This window comes from Rosa rugosa, chromosome 2, assembly GCF_958449725.1.
Source record: "Rosa rugosa chromosome 2, drRosRugo1.1, whole genome shotgun sequence".
NCBI lineage: Eukaryota > Viridiplantae > Streptophyta > Magnoliopsida > Rosales > Rosaceae > Rosa > Rosa rugosa.
The window spans coordinates 17,148,802-17,163,226 of record NC_084821.1 but is presented as its reverse complement, the minus strand read 5'-3'; the positions used below and the strand labels follow the sequence as shown (position 1 = coordinate 17,163,226).

General features: G+C 39.4%; 4 protein-coding genes across 9 annotated transcripts in view; 2 read left to right on the top strand and 2 right to left on the bottom strand.

Moving 5' to 3' along the window:
- Positions 1–97: 97 nt before the first annotated feature.
- On the top strand, positions 98–12,935 carry LOC133729076 (uncharacterized). 6 transcript variants are annotated; one of them, XR_009856226.1, is made up of 7 exons: positions 98–525; positions 687–4,948; positions 5,459–5,530; positions 9,109–9,253; positions 9,418–9,603; positions 10,161–10,285; positions 11,577–12,935. XR_009856226.1 is itself a non-coding variant. In XM_062156548.1 (3 exons), the coding sequence occupies exon 2, from the start codon at positions 806–808 to the stop codon at positions 4,934–4,936; it is 4,131 nt and encodes a 1,376-aa protein (XP_062012532.1). In that variant the 5' UTR covers positions 98–525; positions 687–805; the 3' UTR covers positions 4,937–4,948; positions 5,459–5,652. The 6 variants fall into 6 exon arrangements, 1 of the variants encoding a protein (XP_062012532.1); XR_009856228.1 differs by lacking the exon at positions 9,109–9,253 and adding an exon at positions 9,024–9,075; XR_009856224.1 differs by having other exon boundaries at positions 9,024–9,253.
- On the bottom strand, positions 5,890–9,016 carry LOC133729078 (nucleosome assembly protein 1;1-like). The gene is made up of 11 exons (XM_062156550.1): positions 8,727–9,016; positions 8,584–8,618; positions 8,384–8,422; positions 8,227–8,307; positions 8,054–8,128; positions 7,882–7,956; positions 7,612–7,799; positions 7,369–7,528; positions 7,225–7,268; positions 6,992–7,087; positions 5,890–6,878 (listed from the first exon to the last, which is right to left on the bottom strand). Exons 1-10 carry the CDS (start codon positions 8,821–8,823, stop codon positions 7,003–7,005), a joined length of 879 nt encoding a protein of 292 aa, XP_062012534.1. The 5' UTR covers positions 8,824–9,016; the 3' UTR covers positions 5,890–6,878; positions 6,992–7,002.
- On the top strand, positions 11,658–12,930 carry LOC133730455 (DNA topoisomerase 6 subunit A-like). The gene is made up of 2 exons (XM_062158040.1): positions 11,658–11,950; positions 12,216–12,930. The coding sequence occupies exons 1-2, from the start codon at positions 11,658–11,660 to the stop codon at positions 12,928–12,930; spliced, it is 1,008 nt and encodes a 335-aa protein (XP_062014024.1).
- Positions 12,936–13,411: 476 nt separating the features above from the next.
- Positions 13,412–14,425, bottom strand: part of LOC133729077 (kinesin-like protein KIN-5D) — a 6,773-nt gene continuing 5,759 nt past the window's right edge. Inside the window, exons 21-23 of the mRNA XM_062156549.1 lie at positions 14,287–14,396; positions 14,040–14,191; positions 13,412–13,953 (exon numbers count right to left, since the gene is read on the bottom strand). Of these exons, the coding sequence (XP_062012533.1) occupies positions 13,729–13,953; positions 14,040–14,191; positions 14,287–14,396 (487 nt within the window). The 3' untranslated portion in view covers positions 13,412–13,728. The remainder of the gene's footprint in view (positions 13,954–14,039; positions 14,192–14,286; positions 14,397–14,425) is intronic.

The window sequence follows — 14,425 nt, the reverse complement described above, 5'->3', positions numbered from 1 at the left end:
TCCCCACTTAAAAAAAAAAAAAAAAAAAACTTTAAGCAGAACGACGCCGTTCGATGGCCAAACGAAACGGGTCAAAAAAAAAAAAAAAAAAGGGTTTCGTGCCGGGGGAAGGGGAATTGGGCGGTGAGTCGACTCGGGCTCCCCGCCTCGCTCTCCGGTTGCTTTCTCCAGTTTTTGCTCTCTCTCTGAGCTGAGCTGAGCTGAGCTTACACACACACACGCTTAAAGGGGGCCTCGTTCCGCTTTCCCGCTCGTGCCCCTTTTGGTCTTTTTGCACCTGCTCCCATCTTCCCCTCGTCGCCAAATCAGACGGGCCACCTCTCTCCACGTCACCATCGTCTTCTTCACCCCCCCTAGCCTGCGACCTCCTCTCTCCCACACACACATCTAAGAAAAATAATATCTCGCACATATCTCTATAACCAAAACCACCGCTTCTAGGGTTTCTCGCCTTCTTCCTTTCGCAACCTTCAAATTCCATGTCTGGGTCTTCCTCCTCCGCCGCTCAATTGAAGCTCCTTCCAGGTAATTCTTCCTTCCAATCTCAATCTGCGTGAGTTTGTAATGTCGTAAATTTTGGGGGTTCAATCTCGGTGTTATTGCTTCGATTTGTATGCTTTTTCAGTTTTGGCAGTCGCGGAGTTTTGAGGTTTTTGTTTTTGTTTTTGTTTTTGTTGTGGAATTAGGGTTTGATTGATTGTGTGATGGTGTGAGAGTTTGGGGTCTGGTGAGATTGGAGGTGGCCTGGTTTTGAAATTTGTTGCTTTTGGCGGGTTTTGGTTGTGAATTTTTTTAGGGAGAGTCTATGGCGATTGAGAAGAATAACTTCAAGGTTTCGAGGTTGGATTCGGAGGTCTCTCCTGGTAGTAGGAAGAGTGTGTCCAGTGACGATGATGAGCTTCAGCAGCGTAGCTCCGCTGCTGAATCTGATGATGATGATGAGTTTGATGATGCTGACTCCGGGGCCGGGTCGGATGACTTTGATTTGTTGGAACTAGGGGAAACCGGTGTCGAGTATTGCCAGGTTGGGAATCAGACCTGCGGCATTCCTTTCGAGCTGTATGATCTTCCGAGTCTGGAGGATATATTGTCAGTGGATGTGTGGAATGAGTGCTTGAGTGAGGAGGAGCAGTTTGCCCTTACTAAGTATCTGCCTGACATGGACCAGGAGACGTTTATGATTACTCTCAAGGAGCTTTTTACGGGCTGTAACTTCCATTTTGGGAGCCCCGTTACCAAGCTGTTTGATATGTTGAAGGGAGGTTTGTGCGAGCCAAGAGTTGCCCTTTACCGGGAGGGTTTGAATTTCTTTCAGCACCGGCGACACTACAATCTTTTGAGGAAGCATCAGAACACTATGGTTCGTAATCTCTGTCAGATAAGGGATGCTTGGCTTAATTGCAAGGGATACAGTATTGAGGAGAGGCTCCGGGTGTTGAATATAATGAGAATCCAGAAGAGTTTGATGTCTGAGAAGATGGAAGATATGGCCAGTGACTCATCAGAAAGAGATTCAGGTGAAGGTCTACGGAGTAACAAGATCAAGGACAGGAAAGTTGCACAGCAAATCAGTCGTCATTCTCCATATGGGGTGGGCTCGAATATGGATTTTGCATCAAAAGGGCGGTCACCGTCTTTGGAAGTCGCCAAATATGGGAAGCAGAATTCCAAAGGCATGCTGAAGTTGGGTGGGTCAAAGACTCCTTTAGAAAAAGAGCCAGTGAGTTATCCTGGACCATACAGTTCCGCAGCTGTTCTTCCTCGGTCGAATAAGCTTGGGGCGTATGATTCTGGGGCAGCTCTCAGAATGAGGGATCAGATGATAAGTAGTGATGATGCTGAAGAAACAACATATGGAATTGATGTTCAACGGGATCGATTTGCGTCTCGTGGTAGCATGCCTGACAAGTCTGGTCTTCTGAAAGTGGGAAAGAATCTTATAAGAGGTAATGATGTAATCGCTGACAGTTTAATGGGTCTGCCTCTCTCTACAAAAAATGATGTGCATGCTTATGCTAGGAACCGGGATGCAAACCTTTTGTCGGAGGCAAAGGTATTGACAGCAAAACCTCCAAACATGAGGGCTCCATATGATTTTGGTATGAAGACCAAGTATCCAGGAAATATTCAGCAATATGCAGTGGGCGATCAGATGAAATTCTTGAAAGGCAGACTTCCACAGGCACCTTTCAGAGGAGATCGATATGATTCATCCGATCATGCTGATCTATTCTGGAATAACAGGAGTGAAGGGGAGGCTTTCGCTATGGAATCCCCCTTTCGAGCAGATGATTGGAGTCTTAGGAGCAAGAAATGGAAGACTGGGAGGGAGTCTCCTGATTTAAATTACAAGTCCTATAGAGCCTCCCCGCCACAGATGAATGATAGATTTTTATCTTCTGAATTTAGAGCAAAACCATTGCAAGGGAAGATAAGAGGGAATAAACTACATAATGGAGGATCAGACATGGTGGCGTTGAAAGGTAATAGAATGTTTGTTAAAAACGAAGAAACAGAATCAGACTCATCAGATCAATTTGAGGATGATGAGGATAGCAACCCTTTGCTGAGGAGCAAGTTGGCTTATCCCAGTGGCGTTATGGAACCTTCTCCATCTTCATTGTTGATGCCCAGTCTAGATGCAAAAAGAGCCAAATATGCGCAGAAAGAGGTGAAGAATATGCAGGCCCTTGAGGGGATCAATTACTCCTCCAAAAAGATGGGTGGTTTTGTTGATCAAGGAAATATGCGTAGTTTAGATAACTATTCTTCCAAAGGAAAACAGAAGGGTAAGATGGGAGACGGTAGTCCCTTGCATTTGGAAGGGCGCTATTTCCCCAGCTTGGATAAACTTGACGACAATGATGATGATGAACTGAAGCCACTCTACAGATTGGGCAAGAATGCAAAACTTCAAGGGGGACCTGGTGAAAGGTTGCATATACCCTCACTCAAGACTTATACTGCTAGTGGAAAGCAGAAACGAGAAGTTGTTCATGACCATCCTGTTTCACAGTCTCAATACTTTGTTGATGAGGAAGATGATTCCCTTCAAATGCGTTTACTGGGAGATGGTAGTGCACAGGGTAGATCCAGAAACAAAGGCCAGAATGTCGAAGGATATTTGAGGGATCATCGTGAAAGCATTGAGGTCCCAATACTTGGCTGCAGTTTGGTGACAAAGAAGCGGAAAGGGAAAGAGGATGCCATGGATATGAGTAGAGGAGATGAAGATCTACAGTCCAATCATTTGCAACGCAGTGCTGAGTCCCATTCCTTGAAGAAAAAGGTAAAGAGGAAGATGGAGACGGACACTGGTAGTTCAGATATGGAAATTTCTGAGCTCCCAGTTACAGAAATGGGAGCAACAGATATGGAGCTGGAAACCAAGCCCCAGAAAAAGCCATTTATTTTAATTACACCCACTGTTCATACTGGTTTCTCATTCTCGATTATGCATCTTCTTTCAGCAGTTCGCTTGGCAATGATTACTCCACTTTCGGAAGATACTTTAGATGTTGGGGAACCTATAGATGAGAAGAACAAAAGTCAGGAAGGTGGTGCCAATGGCGTTATTACTCATGAAAAGGTGGATGCAAATAACGGTGAGCATGCTGGAGAAGGGAGTACGCCTTTTGTAACAGTTCAGGAGATTGTGAATCGTGTTAGATCGAATCCAGGAGATCCTTGCATTCTTGAAACACAAGAACCACTTCAGGATCTGGTGAGAGGAGTTCTGAAGATTTTTTCATCAAAAACAGCACCTTTAGGGGCGAAGGGTTGGAAGCCATTAGCTGCTTATGAAAAAGCTACAAAAAGTTGGTCATGGACTGGCCCAGTCTCTCATAGTTCATCAGATAATGAGACCATTGAGGAGGTAACATCTCCTGAAGCATGGGGTCTTCCTCACAAGATGCTTGTCAAGTTGGTTGATTCGTTTGCTAATTGGCTCAAATGTGGGCAAGAGACCCTCCAACAAATAGGAAGTCTTCCTGCACCGCCTTTGGAGTTGATGCAGCCCAACGTAGATGAGAAGGAGAGGTTTAGGGACTTAAGAGCTCAAAAGAGTCTTAATACCATCAATCCAAGTTCTGAAGAAGTGAAAGCTTATTTCCGTAAGGAGGAACTTCTTAGGTATTCAGTACCTGACAGGGCCTTCTCTTACACCGCAGCTGATGGTAAAAAATCTATTGTTGCCCCATTGAGAAGATGCGGTGGTAAGCCAACATCAAAAGCCCGAGATCACTTTATGCTGAAACGTGATCGACCGCCGCATGTTACGATCCTTTGTCTTGTGAGAGACGCAGCTGCCAGATTGCCTGGAAGTATTGGAACCAGAGCAGATGTATGTACTTTGATAAGAGATTCTCAGTATATTGTTGAAGATGTGTCTGATACACAAGTGAATCAAGTTGTTAGTGGAGCCCTGGACCGCTTGCATTATGAGCGTGATCCTTGTGTACAGTTTGATGGGGAAAGAAAATTATGGGTCTATTTACATAGAGAAAGAGAAGAAGAAGATTTTGAGGACGATGGTACTTCATCTACAAAGAAATGGAAGAGGCAGAAAAAGGATGCTGCTGATCAAGCTGACCTAGGAGGAGTGACAGTGGCTTATCATGGATCTGAGGAACAATCTGGATATGATTTGTGCTCCGATCTTAATGCAGACCCATCATTTTTGGATGATGACAAGGGAGTGGAACTTGAATACGATGATGTGAGGCAAGATGCAGACGTTGATGTTGATACCAATCAGGGGTCTGAACAAGACGAAATGCGTCAAGACAATCCACTGGTTTGGGAGGGTCTTGACTTGAATCCTATGCGTGAAAGTAAATTGCTTTGTCAGGAAAACTCCACAAATGAAGATTTTGATGATGAAACGTTTGGCAGAGAAAGGACTGTTGGTCTCTTGAGTGCAAGCTTACTATGAGGTCTTCTTCAGGTAGTTGACAATAGCATTATTCATTATATTAAGTTTCATTGCACTCCTTTGCGTATTGGTTTTGGAAACTTTACTCTTTTGGTCGGATCTAATTGTGCTAATGGTGTTGGAAAATTTACTATTTTTATTCGCATTTGGATTTCTCTTTGTTTTGTCTAACAATTATATTAATAGAAGATACCATTTATAAATAGTGAGTGTTCGATTTTGAGTTTGATCATACGAAATATGAGTTTGTATCAGAAATAGTCGCTGCAGTGGGGTTTCGGAATCTGTCAAAATTGTATATTCTAAGGTTTGTTTGAACGTGAGCGATTACTGAAAGCAAAAGCTGTCTCTGAGATACTGTCTTGTTTTTTTTCTCTTGTGGGCATTGTATTGGTGTTACAGTGGTAACTATTTATTTAATGGTTGTAGCGATACTCATTTATTTAACTGTGTATACTTTATTGTACTTTGCCACCCATACTGTAAGTTTCTGATGGAGTAGAATGTTGATATGTTTTGCAGGCATAACGATCCTCTACATCCATCTCTGATTGTTCCAGATCAAGGAGTTTAGGAAATGTTGTCACATTGAAGGTGCAGTATTTTTGCATATATATTGATTCTATCAGGAAATGTAGAGTAGAAATTTGATCTTGTTTGAACCATGGGGTTGGTACAGGTGGATATCTATATAGTTCCGCATTCCATAAATAAAATTTTGTCTCTATTTTAGATCATAAAAAATGGAAAGAGAAACTACTTCATCGTGTACATTAAGTTGAGCAAAGTGACTTATTCAGTATTTGGGCCGTCTATACATGTTTAGAGTTCAGTCATTCAAATGAGTTGTTTTGTCAAAACTAAATTTATTTAGACTATAAATGAGTTTGGTTAGTCATGAGTCCCTCCACAGGTCTCAACTCTGATGAGCTGTGTTTATACCCTAACCTGCTCATTTTTTTCCCTTTCTTTATCAAATCCTTAACGGAATCCAATTTTGTTTATTTCTTGTTCACTTAAGTTTTTCATTATTGTTCAATAGAGTTTAAATCTTTCATTTGAAGAGGTATTGGATTCGGGTGCATTGTCTACAAAGGGTGGTGAAGGGATAGGAAAATGCTTTCATAGTTTCATTTCACTTTTGAATTATGATGAGACAGGTATAATTTGGGATTTACTCAAAAGGTGTATACTGAATAAACTAGGGGCATAATCGATTAAATCATCAAGGAAACAAAAATGTTTTGTTTGTTGGGAAAATTGTAGTGCATAGTCTGTTTTTAGCTGGATTTGGTTGAGCCAACAGATCAAACTGGTAGAAAAGCTGCAGATATGGCATACTTGTACTTTAATATCTTTGAATTTCAATCCTCTAGCAAGAGTCGGAATGTAGTCAATGGTTTCTCTTTTGTAATTTTGTTTGAAGAACATATGTGAGCGGAAAAGTTTAGATCTGTTGCTGCAATTGTATGGGTGAAATCTAATGAATTGAACCAAGTGGTCTACCAAGTCTAATTCTTGACACAGGTTCACATGTTATAATGAATCCCCTAAATCTAATTCAAAAGTTACATGTAGGAATATATTTGCCTATGAGGAAACTTCTTTGATACCAACAAATAAAGTGATGACAAAGCCACCCCAATGATCATAAACAAAACTGAGTAGTCTAATAATAGCAGCATATGTTGCTGTTCTGGTTATGTTACATAAAATGCTTTTTAAGCCAAAACCCTTTGATCAAGTCATAAATATCTGGTCTTAATCTAGCATCAGCTCAATGAGTCGCACGTTAACAGAAATATGTCTCAGAAAACAACTAAATATGATATTGATCAACAGGAATTTAAGGGAGATCAAATAAAATGTACTAATAGACATAGGTTGCACAATAATGAAGCGCTCGACTCTATCTCAATCTCTCCTCTAGAACCCTCTACAACTGCAAAACCCAGAGAAATCATCAAGAAAGCATATCAGCAATGGTCTGCGATATAAATCCAAACAACATGAGAGCCACAATGAAGGACAACAGATTAGATAAAAAATGTATACCTTTTTCTTGTCTAATCTTCTTCATCCATAGCACCTTCTTCATCATAATTAAACCACGATATTGCGTGTGGAACGATATCATCTCTAAGTATGACACTACAGATCACAACAGCGACACGTCATTCACTAAACAGTAAAAAGAGAAGCATCATCAGTAACTGAAAGGCATTTGAAGAACTTTTTCAATCTACTACGGGGATTACACATCTGACCAAAAGAATTCATTTACATACGCGATTGCATAATCCAGGGGAATAATATTGCCTTCGAGTTTATCCTGACATGATGCATCCATTAAAAGATATTAGGAAAGCTAGCTCAACATCATTATTAACTAAACTGAACAACCTAAGTACCATATACGAATCAAAACTTACAGCATCTTCATCCAAACAAAGAGAAGTCCGATGAGTCTTCGTAGCAAAGAAGTTGAAGAAACTTTGACATGTTTGGACTACTTGAACAACCTCAGATCCAATGGTCATTTTCTCAATACTTTCTGTCAAGGTTTTGCCAGGATACCAGTTGATTTCCGTCCTACAACAAGTTAACCCAACCTTGAGAAAAGAAAAGAAAACACTGATAGGAAAAATTAGTAAAACATCAGGAACTTGAATTACCCAACTGCCATCAAGAATGTACACTCTCCTCCATCCTTCAGCTCATACTTTTTGGTGAGGACCTCATTTTTGAAATAAGGATTGGAAGAATCAAACATGAATTCCAGCTGGAATCCTTTTAGATCATCTGTCCTACATGACTTGATATCCTTCAGGAATTCGAGAGCATCTTGATCGTGCTTTGCAATCTATTAGATCACATACGTCTACCATTAATTAAAAACTTAAAAATCAAAAGCAAAGTATAGGATTTGGTTAAAAATTGCCAACCTCCTTACGAATTATCTTGTTAGCATACATTGCTGTAACCCAAAAGCGAGGGACATCTTTAACAGCCTTCCTTCTCTGCACAGTCACGTTAAACAGATGGCATATCAACAAAACATTCAAGTTAATTCAAAAAACTGGACGGTTGAATTACGAGAGACACAATCCAACTTACATATTCATATACACTCTGAAAGTGTCGTTTCTTATATTCTGTTTCCCATCGACATCTGTTGATAAAAAACTCATTCTGCAGAATATGAATGTGTTAAGTCATATCTCATACATGTTACAGCACATTAGTCTTTCATTCTGAAACACTGATTTACTACTCAATGATCTGCATACCTTGCTGTAGTGACACCTGTTTTCAGCTTCCCATTTAGCTCTCTCCTTCATAAAGATCTCTTCCTGCTCTACAATCTTGGCCTGCAATATGAATTTGATCATCTACTTTATACCCAAAAGGGATGCATGAAAAACTCACGATAAAAATCAAACCCACATGAATCTTTCTCAAATCTTCCTGCAATTCTCTGAATGTCTGCAAAGGAATTCCCAAAATTTACCAAAAAGAGCGGTATTATATACTTATTTTTATCATGATTTTCATAATACGCTTCTTTTATAACGTTTATACAAAATACTATACAAAAAAGAAAAAAAATTCTTTCCTATTTCCGCTGTAAAATTGAAACTAGTCACCTTTTCCGCAGGAGTAGTATCCTTCATGTTCAAACCTTGTAGAGAGAGATAGAGGAAATTAAAAGAAACAAAAGTTAACAGAAAGCATGCTCACTAAGAAATGTGTTTGGGAATTGCAGAACATAAAACATTACAATTAATACCCAAGTTGTCATCGATTTCCATCTGGGTCTGGACAGCCTTGTGTGAAACATGAACAAACTGATCCCATTTTCTCTTGCTTGTGCACGGCTCAGTCATTGAGAGGATTAATGTGTTGGTGTTGGTGTTGGGGTTTGAGGTCTGAGGAGTTTGATCACCCGATTGAGTAATTGGATCACAATCCGTGGTCAACAAGTTTCTCTTTTGACTGCTGCTATCATTATACTCTCCATGCCCCTGATTCTGTGCTTTGACTGTTTTGCCCCTGACTGCCTCTTCTGCCCTTGCTCGACTTGCAGGGAAGGAGGGAGGGATATGGGACGAAGAATTAAGATTCTTTGCTGAATTTGGGTATTGATCTGAAGCACCTGGCTTTTTCTTTAGGGTTTTAATTCAAGTCGATATTCATCAATTTTGTGTCTGGAAGAAGGAAGGGACAGAGACAGCTGAGCAGAGGAACAAGGGACGGGGAAGCTTTCAGGGAAATCATCAGTCCGTCCGGGCAATCTATTAATAATTCGATTTCCTCGTAATTGATTCAAAATTGAATCTTGAATTATCCAACTGGTTGAATTTTGAATTTTTTTTTTTTTTTTTTTTTTAATTTCTTTATGATTGATCGATTAGTTTGATTGTGGTGGTTCTTCCAAGTTCAATATTGAATTGATGTGTGTGTATGGTGGGGAATTTCAGAGAAGAGTACTTAAAAGGTTCAGAGAGATGACACTGTGGTTTAAACAAGTCATGCTTGAAGATGATGATGATGAACAAGTTGGGGAAAATTAAACAACAACAACAAGAGGTGAAGAGGATCAGATTATCAATACTGAACTTACTGATGAGCATGTTCAAGGTCTTGAAAACACTGCAGTCACTAAGGTACTGGTATCGAATTCGATTCTGAATAATGTTATTAATGATTCCCTGGTTGGTTATTTGTTGATTGGATTTGGTATTAACAAGAAATGTTTTTATTGTGGCATGGAATAAAGGTTACGATAAGTATGTACATTCTTTGTTACTTAAGAAGCTATGATAATATCTATGAAATGCTTGCATAATTAAAAATTCCCAAGATATGTGAGCTATATATATATATATATATCTGTGTGTGTGTGTGTGCAAAGTGCAAACCATGAGGTACGTAGCCAGAGACCAGAATGATCACGCAATGCGCATGTTAAGCCAAGGACAGATAGAGATTTTATGGTCAGCAGTTAATCTGATAGAATGAACGAACCTAACCAACCCTTATATTATTTTAAAAAAAATATTCTACATTTTTTAAAATCCCTTTCAGTAATATTCTGAGTTGATTTCTTGTTTCTGTAATGCTATATACATTTTCTGGTGAGTTAGAATGCTTCAAAATTTATTCTTTCATTCTACATTATGGAGTTGAAAGTATATGTAATTGCCATGGTGTATCAATGCAGGTGCAGCTAACGAAAGATTAGACAATGTGTTAGTCAATCTTACCGGCCAGCGTGGAACGGTTCTTCCTTCTGAACCCCTCTCAATTACATCTGATAAAATCAGATATGCAATTGACATGCCACAGGTACCTTCAATTCATTTTTTGGCCATTTCTTTTGAAATAAACTCGAACTTTTTATCTGAATATCACATTGAATTATAGATGATTTATTTTATTACACTACGTGTAAAATTCTCCTGTTTTGATAGCAATAGGATCCTTTTGTAGCGAATCATCTATTAAGAAATACTTGGTTTCTCCACTTCTCCAACATTTTCTACAATGGTTTGATTGGCCTGATTTCAATTACAAACATGATTGGGAAACACCGGAAATTGTCCAGTTACAGTAAATAATCCAAAACTTTATGGCTAAGCTCTATGACTGGCTGCTTGATGAATTTTTCTGCATGTTGACTTACATTTGCAGTGAATTTATAATACACTGAATTCAATGTATTTCTCCATTTTTTCTGCATGTTGACTTATATGTAGCAGCATCTGCCTTGCCTTATTTTAGTACGAACTCTTACTGAATAAATGAAAATGCAGTTTGCAGGTTCAACCCGTTTTATCATGTTAGTATCTTAATATCTCTCAGTTTGAGTGAAAAGTGTGTTTCTGCATATACCCTTTTACATATTATGTGTATACATGCCCTTTTACATGTTATGCATATATCATCAGGGCTTCAGATTCCTATATTGATAACAATGACTTTCCGAGAGCCGTATAAATCATATGCTCTTTCTGATCGATCTCATGGAAAACCCTATAATATTGAACTCTAAACCATGGAAAATTTGGATCTGTTGGTGTGGAGAAGGTTGGGGAGTGCATTGTGATCCATATCACCTGCCACTGTGGGGTACCCTATCAGTTTCTTCTTGCTAGAGGCAACTGCTACTACAAGCTCATGTCGTAATAGACTGTCTGTGTAGATTTCACTACTGACTTGACTAAGAGGACTCATCATTCGTTCAGTTTCTTTGCCTCATCTGGTTTTCAGTTCATACCATTTTGGAAATACAGATGAAGCTATAATTCTTTGCAAAGGGATTCTTTTTAGATTAAGCTTACAATAGTCACAATGAGATCAATTCTATAATCAGCAATGGAAAGTCCTCTGTTATGTTCAGTAATTATGTAGTGATAGCAACTTGAGTTGAAATCATGTTCATACTTGATTATGGTCTCATAAGAAAAAGCCCTCGGTGCCTTTTTCGTTTGGTCTCTTTTAAGCTATTTTTGGTTAAAATGACATTTTTTTTTCCCGGAGTTCTTAGCAACTTGATATCTGATGAATAGATGAGCTTTCATTTTAACATCTGTAAAATTTAGTTACTGATCATTTTATGGAATTCATGCTTTTGCAGTGGCTAATTATATGATGAGTGGAGAATTCTTCCTAGAGACTGTGGTGCCTGATGTTAATGGAAATGGTCCAGTTGACAACTATGGCTATGCAGAGCAACAGTTGCGGCAGGTTGTCGAACAAGACTGCACCACTGGCTTCAGATTGGAATGACTTTTCACAGTCCATTGCATTGTCCAATGTAGTTGAAATGCCTGTAGCAGAGACAGCAGGAAGTTTCTTCCCTAGAACAATGGAGTTCCTTACGTGGTACCGGAAGTCTAACTGCACCTTGCCTTCCCCCTCCAATAAATGCATGAAGGTCAAAGATATGTCTCGCGAAGAAGTATTGGAGAAAATTAGGGAGGAGAAGAAACGTATTGAAGATTTGAGTTGGTTGATCAATCAGCCTCCAACAAAATGTTCGATGACGGTGCCCAGCGTTTAGTTCTAAAAGACGGCAAAAAACTTTACAAGCCGCAAAAGGCTACAAAAGAAGCCTATGGTCGTGTTCTAAATGTTGATAACGATATATGTGAGCACAACAAGTCCCGCACCCTCCGTGATATCTTTTACACGGTCCCAACCTTTTCCGCAAGCAATCTAGGTCTAACAAAGCCGTTAATTAACTCAGTTGTGAAGTAGGTTGCACTCGTACCAGCCTCAATGTCATTGCAGGAGATAGAGGCTTTGTCATAGGTCCTTTTACTTTCAAGCTAGACGGAAGATCGGTCGATTGTAACAGTGAATTTGGTCCAGATAATAAGGTCAGGGTTGGACAAGTCGTTCTGCCTTATATAAGTTCTGTTAGTGATATGAAGAACAATGGTGCAAGGTTCGTGTTAGTAGTGGAAAGTGTATCTGCTTATCAAAGATTGACGGGGGACAACTTTCATAATGATTATAAGTGTATAATCATGACCGGAAAAGGCATGTCTGATCTAGCACTTAGAGAATTCGCAAAGTATATAATGGACACGTTCGAGATTCCAATATTTCTCCTCTCAGATTCTGATTCATGGGGCATCGAAATTTATGCAGTCTTTAAATATGGCTCAGAAAGTATGGCATTTGATAGTGAAAATTTGGCTAACCCATTGGTACATTGGCTGGGTGTCTGGCCAACCGACTTAACCACACTTAAAATACCATCCGAGAGGTTGAGTTGCGATGACCTGAGAAAAGCAAGAAAATTGTTGAAGGAGTTTGTAACAAGTGATGAGATGCTGGTGAACCAGCTGGACCACATGATCATGCACAAAGAAAAGGCAGGCATTTTAGCTCTAAATAATTTCGGGCCGCTCTATGGTCTATCTGATTACTTGCTGTATAAGTTGTACAAGGTGGGTGATATCATGAAAAAAGGGAAATTATAATTTTTCATAGACTTGCAAGCTTACGAGGATAGGAAAGCTCTAGATAACATTTTTTTTTTTCCTTATGATGTAAGGCCATAGGCTAGATTCTAGTGGTGAAATTTTGTTTCAAACTTCAAACCAAGTAAACACTTGAGATAACTTACAACAAGAAGTCGGCCACTAGATCTAGTGCCTATTTTACACTGTAAGACACAACTAGAACAAACAAGAGCACCAAGTACACCTCCCACGAGTGAATAAAGCACTTGGAACCATGTCTACAACTCTAGGTTACAGCACACACAAGTCAGAAGACGCCTTGAGATTTGAAGACAAGGAACATGCAGATCAAGGAGTGCTAGTTTTGTAAATGAACTCATCAATTAGGATCCCTAAGGATGTCCTTCACTAATTTTTTTATTTTATTTATTTATTTTTTTTTTTGAGGTGCAACAAGCAATATAATACAAGATATATGGTGGTAAAGAAGCACCCAAAACACTCAAAAAACTCCTCATCAATAAAATAAAATCCAATTGCTCAGTTTGTTACAAAGCGGGGATTCAATGAAGTTTCCCCAAGACGCCTACTATAGATTTCTCCATCCGCATAGTGTTTCGTTCTTCTTTTCTTTCAAGAAACAATAGATTTCTCCATCCGCATAGTGTTTCGTTCTTCTTTTCTTTTCTTTCAAGAAACAATTAATGAATGAATAAGGTAGCGTAGCCGAGCAACTAAAGATTTCTCCATACGCCAAATATTGATATATTATGTACACACTCTGTTTTCTGACTACTAATCTTCGTCTTCCACTCTTCAGTTAATAGCAGTGAGAGGAAGTCTGGAATCTCTTAAGGATTGTGCACCCTCATAAGCCCCTGCAAGATGTTTTGCGTCTCCATTTGCCTGCTTTGCCGATCTTCCATCCCAGAATGATCTCAACAAGTCCTCAAAAGCAGGAGTCCGAAGTTCTTCGATGGATGCAATGCTAGGAAGATTGAATGACCTCTTTCGCGGTGTGGAACACGATGGTTCATCCACCTATTTATATGCACATTACAAGACATGCTTAGAACAAGCCACATTGTTGTCAACGCAATCCGAAAAACCACTGTAAACAGCCTTACCACATATTCCTCCAGTAGAAATTTTCCTGCATTCTCAGTGATTTCGACAATATTGTGGTAGTGACCTCCCTTAAGTTCCCTCAAATCCCCGCAACAGGGACCGATAGTTGAGTTTAGGTTTCCACAAGCATCATGGTCAAGTTGTAATGAATCTGCATGCAAGAATTAGTTTAATCAGTTGATATGGAACCCCCCCATTATAACTATGAAGACAAACGTGAAATTGATATGTGAAACTGGTACTGACGGTCAATAGAAGAAAGGAGATCTTTGTCTGCAACATCTACATCTTCAAGTGCAGCCGAAACAGCAGAGGAAAACCTTTCCCGTAGAACTTGATTGGCTTCCGTTCCCCTCCTAGTTACATAGAAAAGAGAAATGAATAA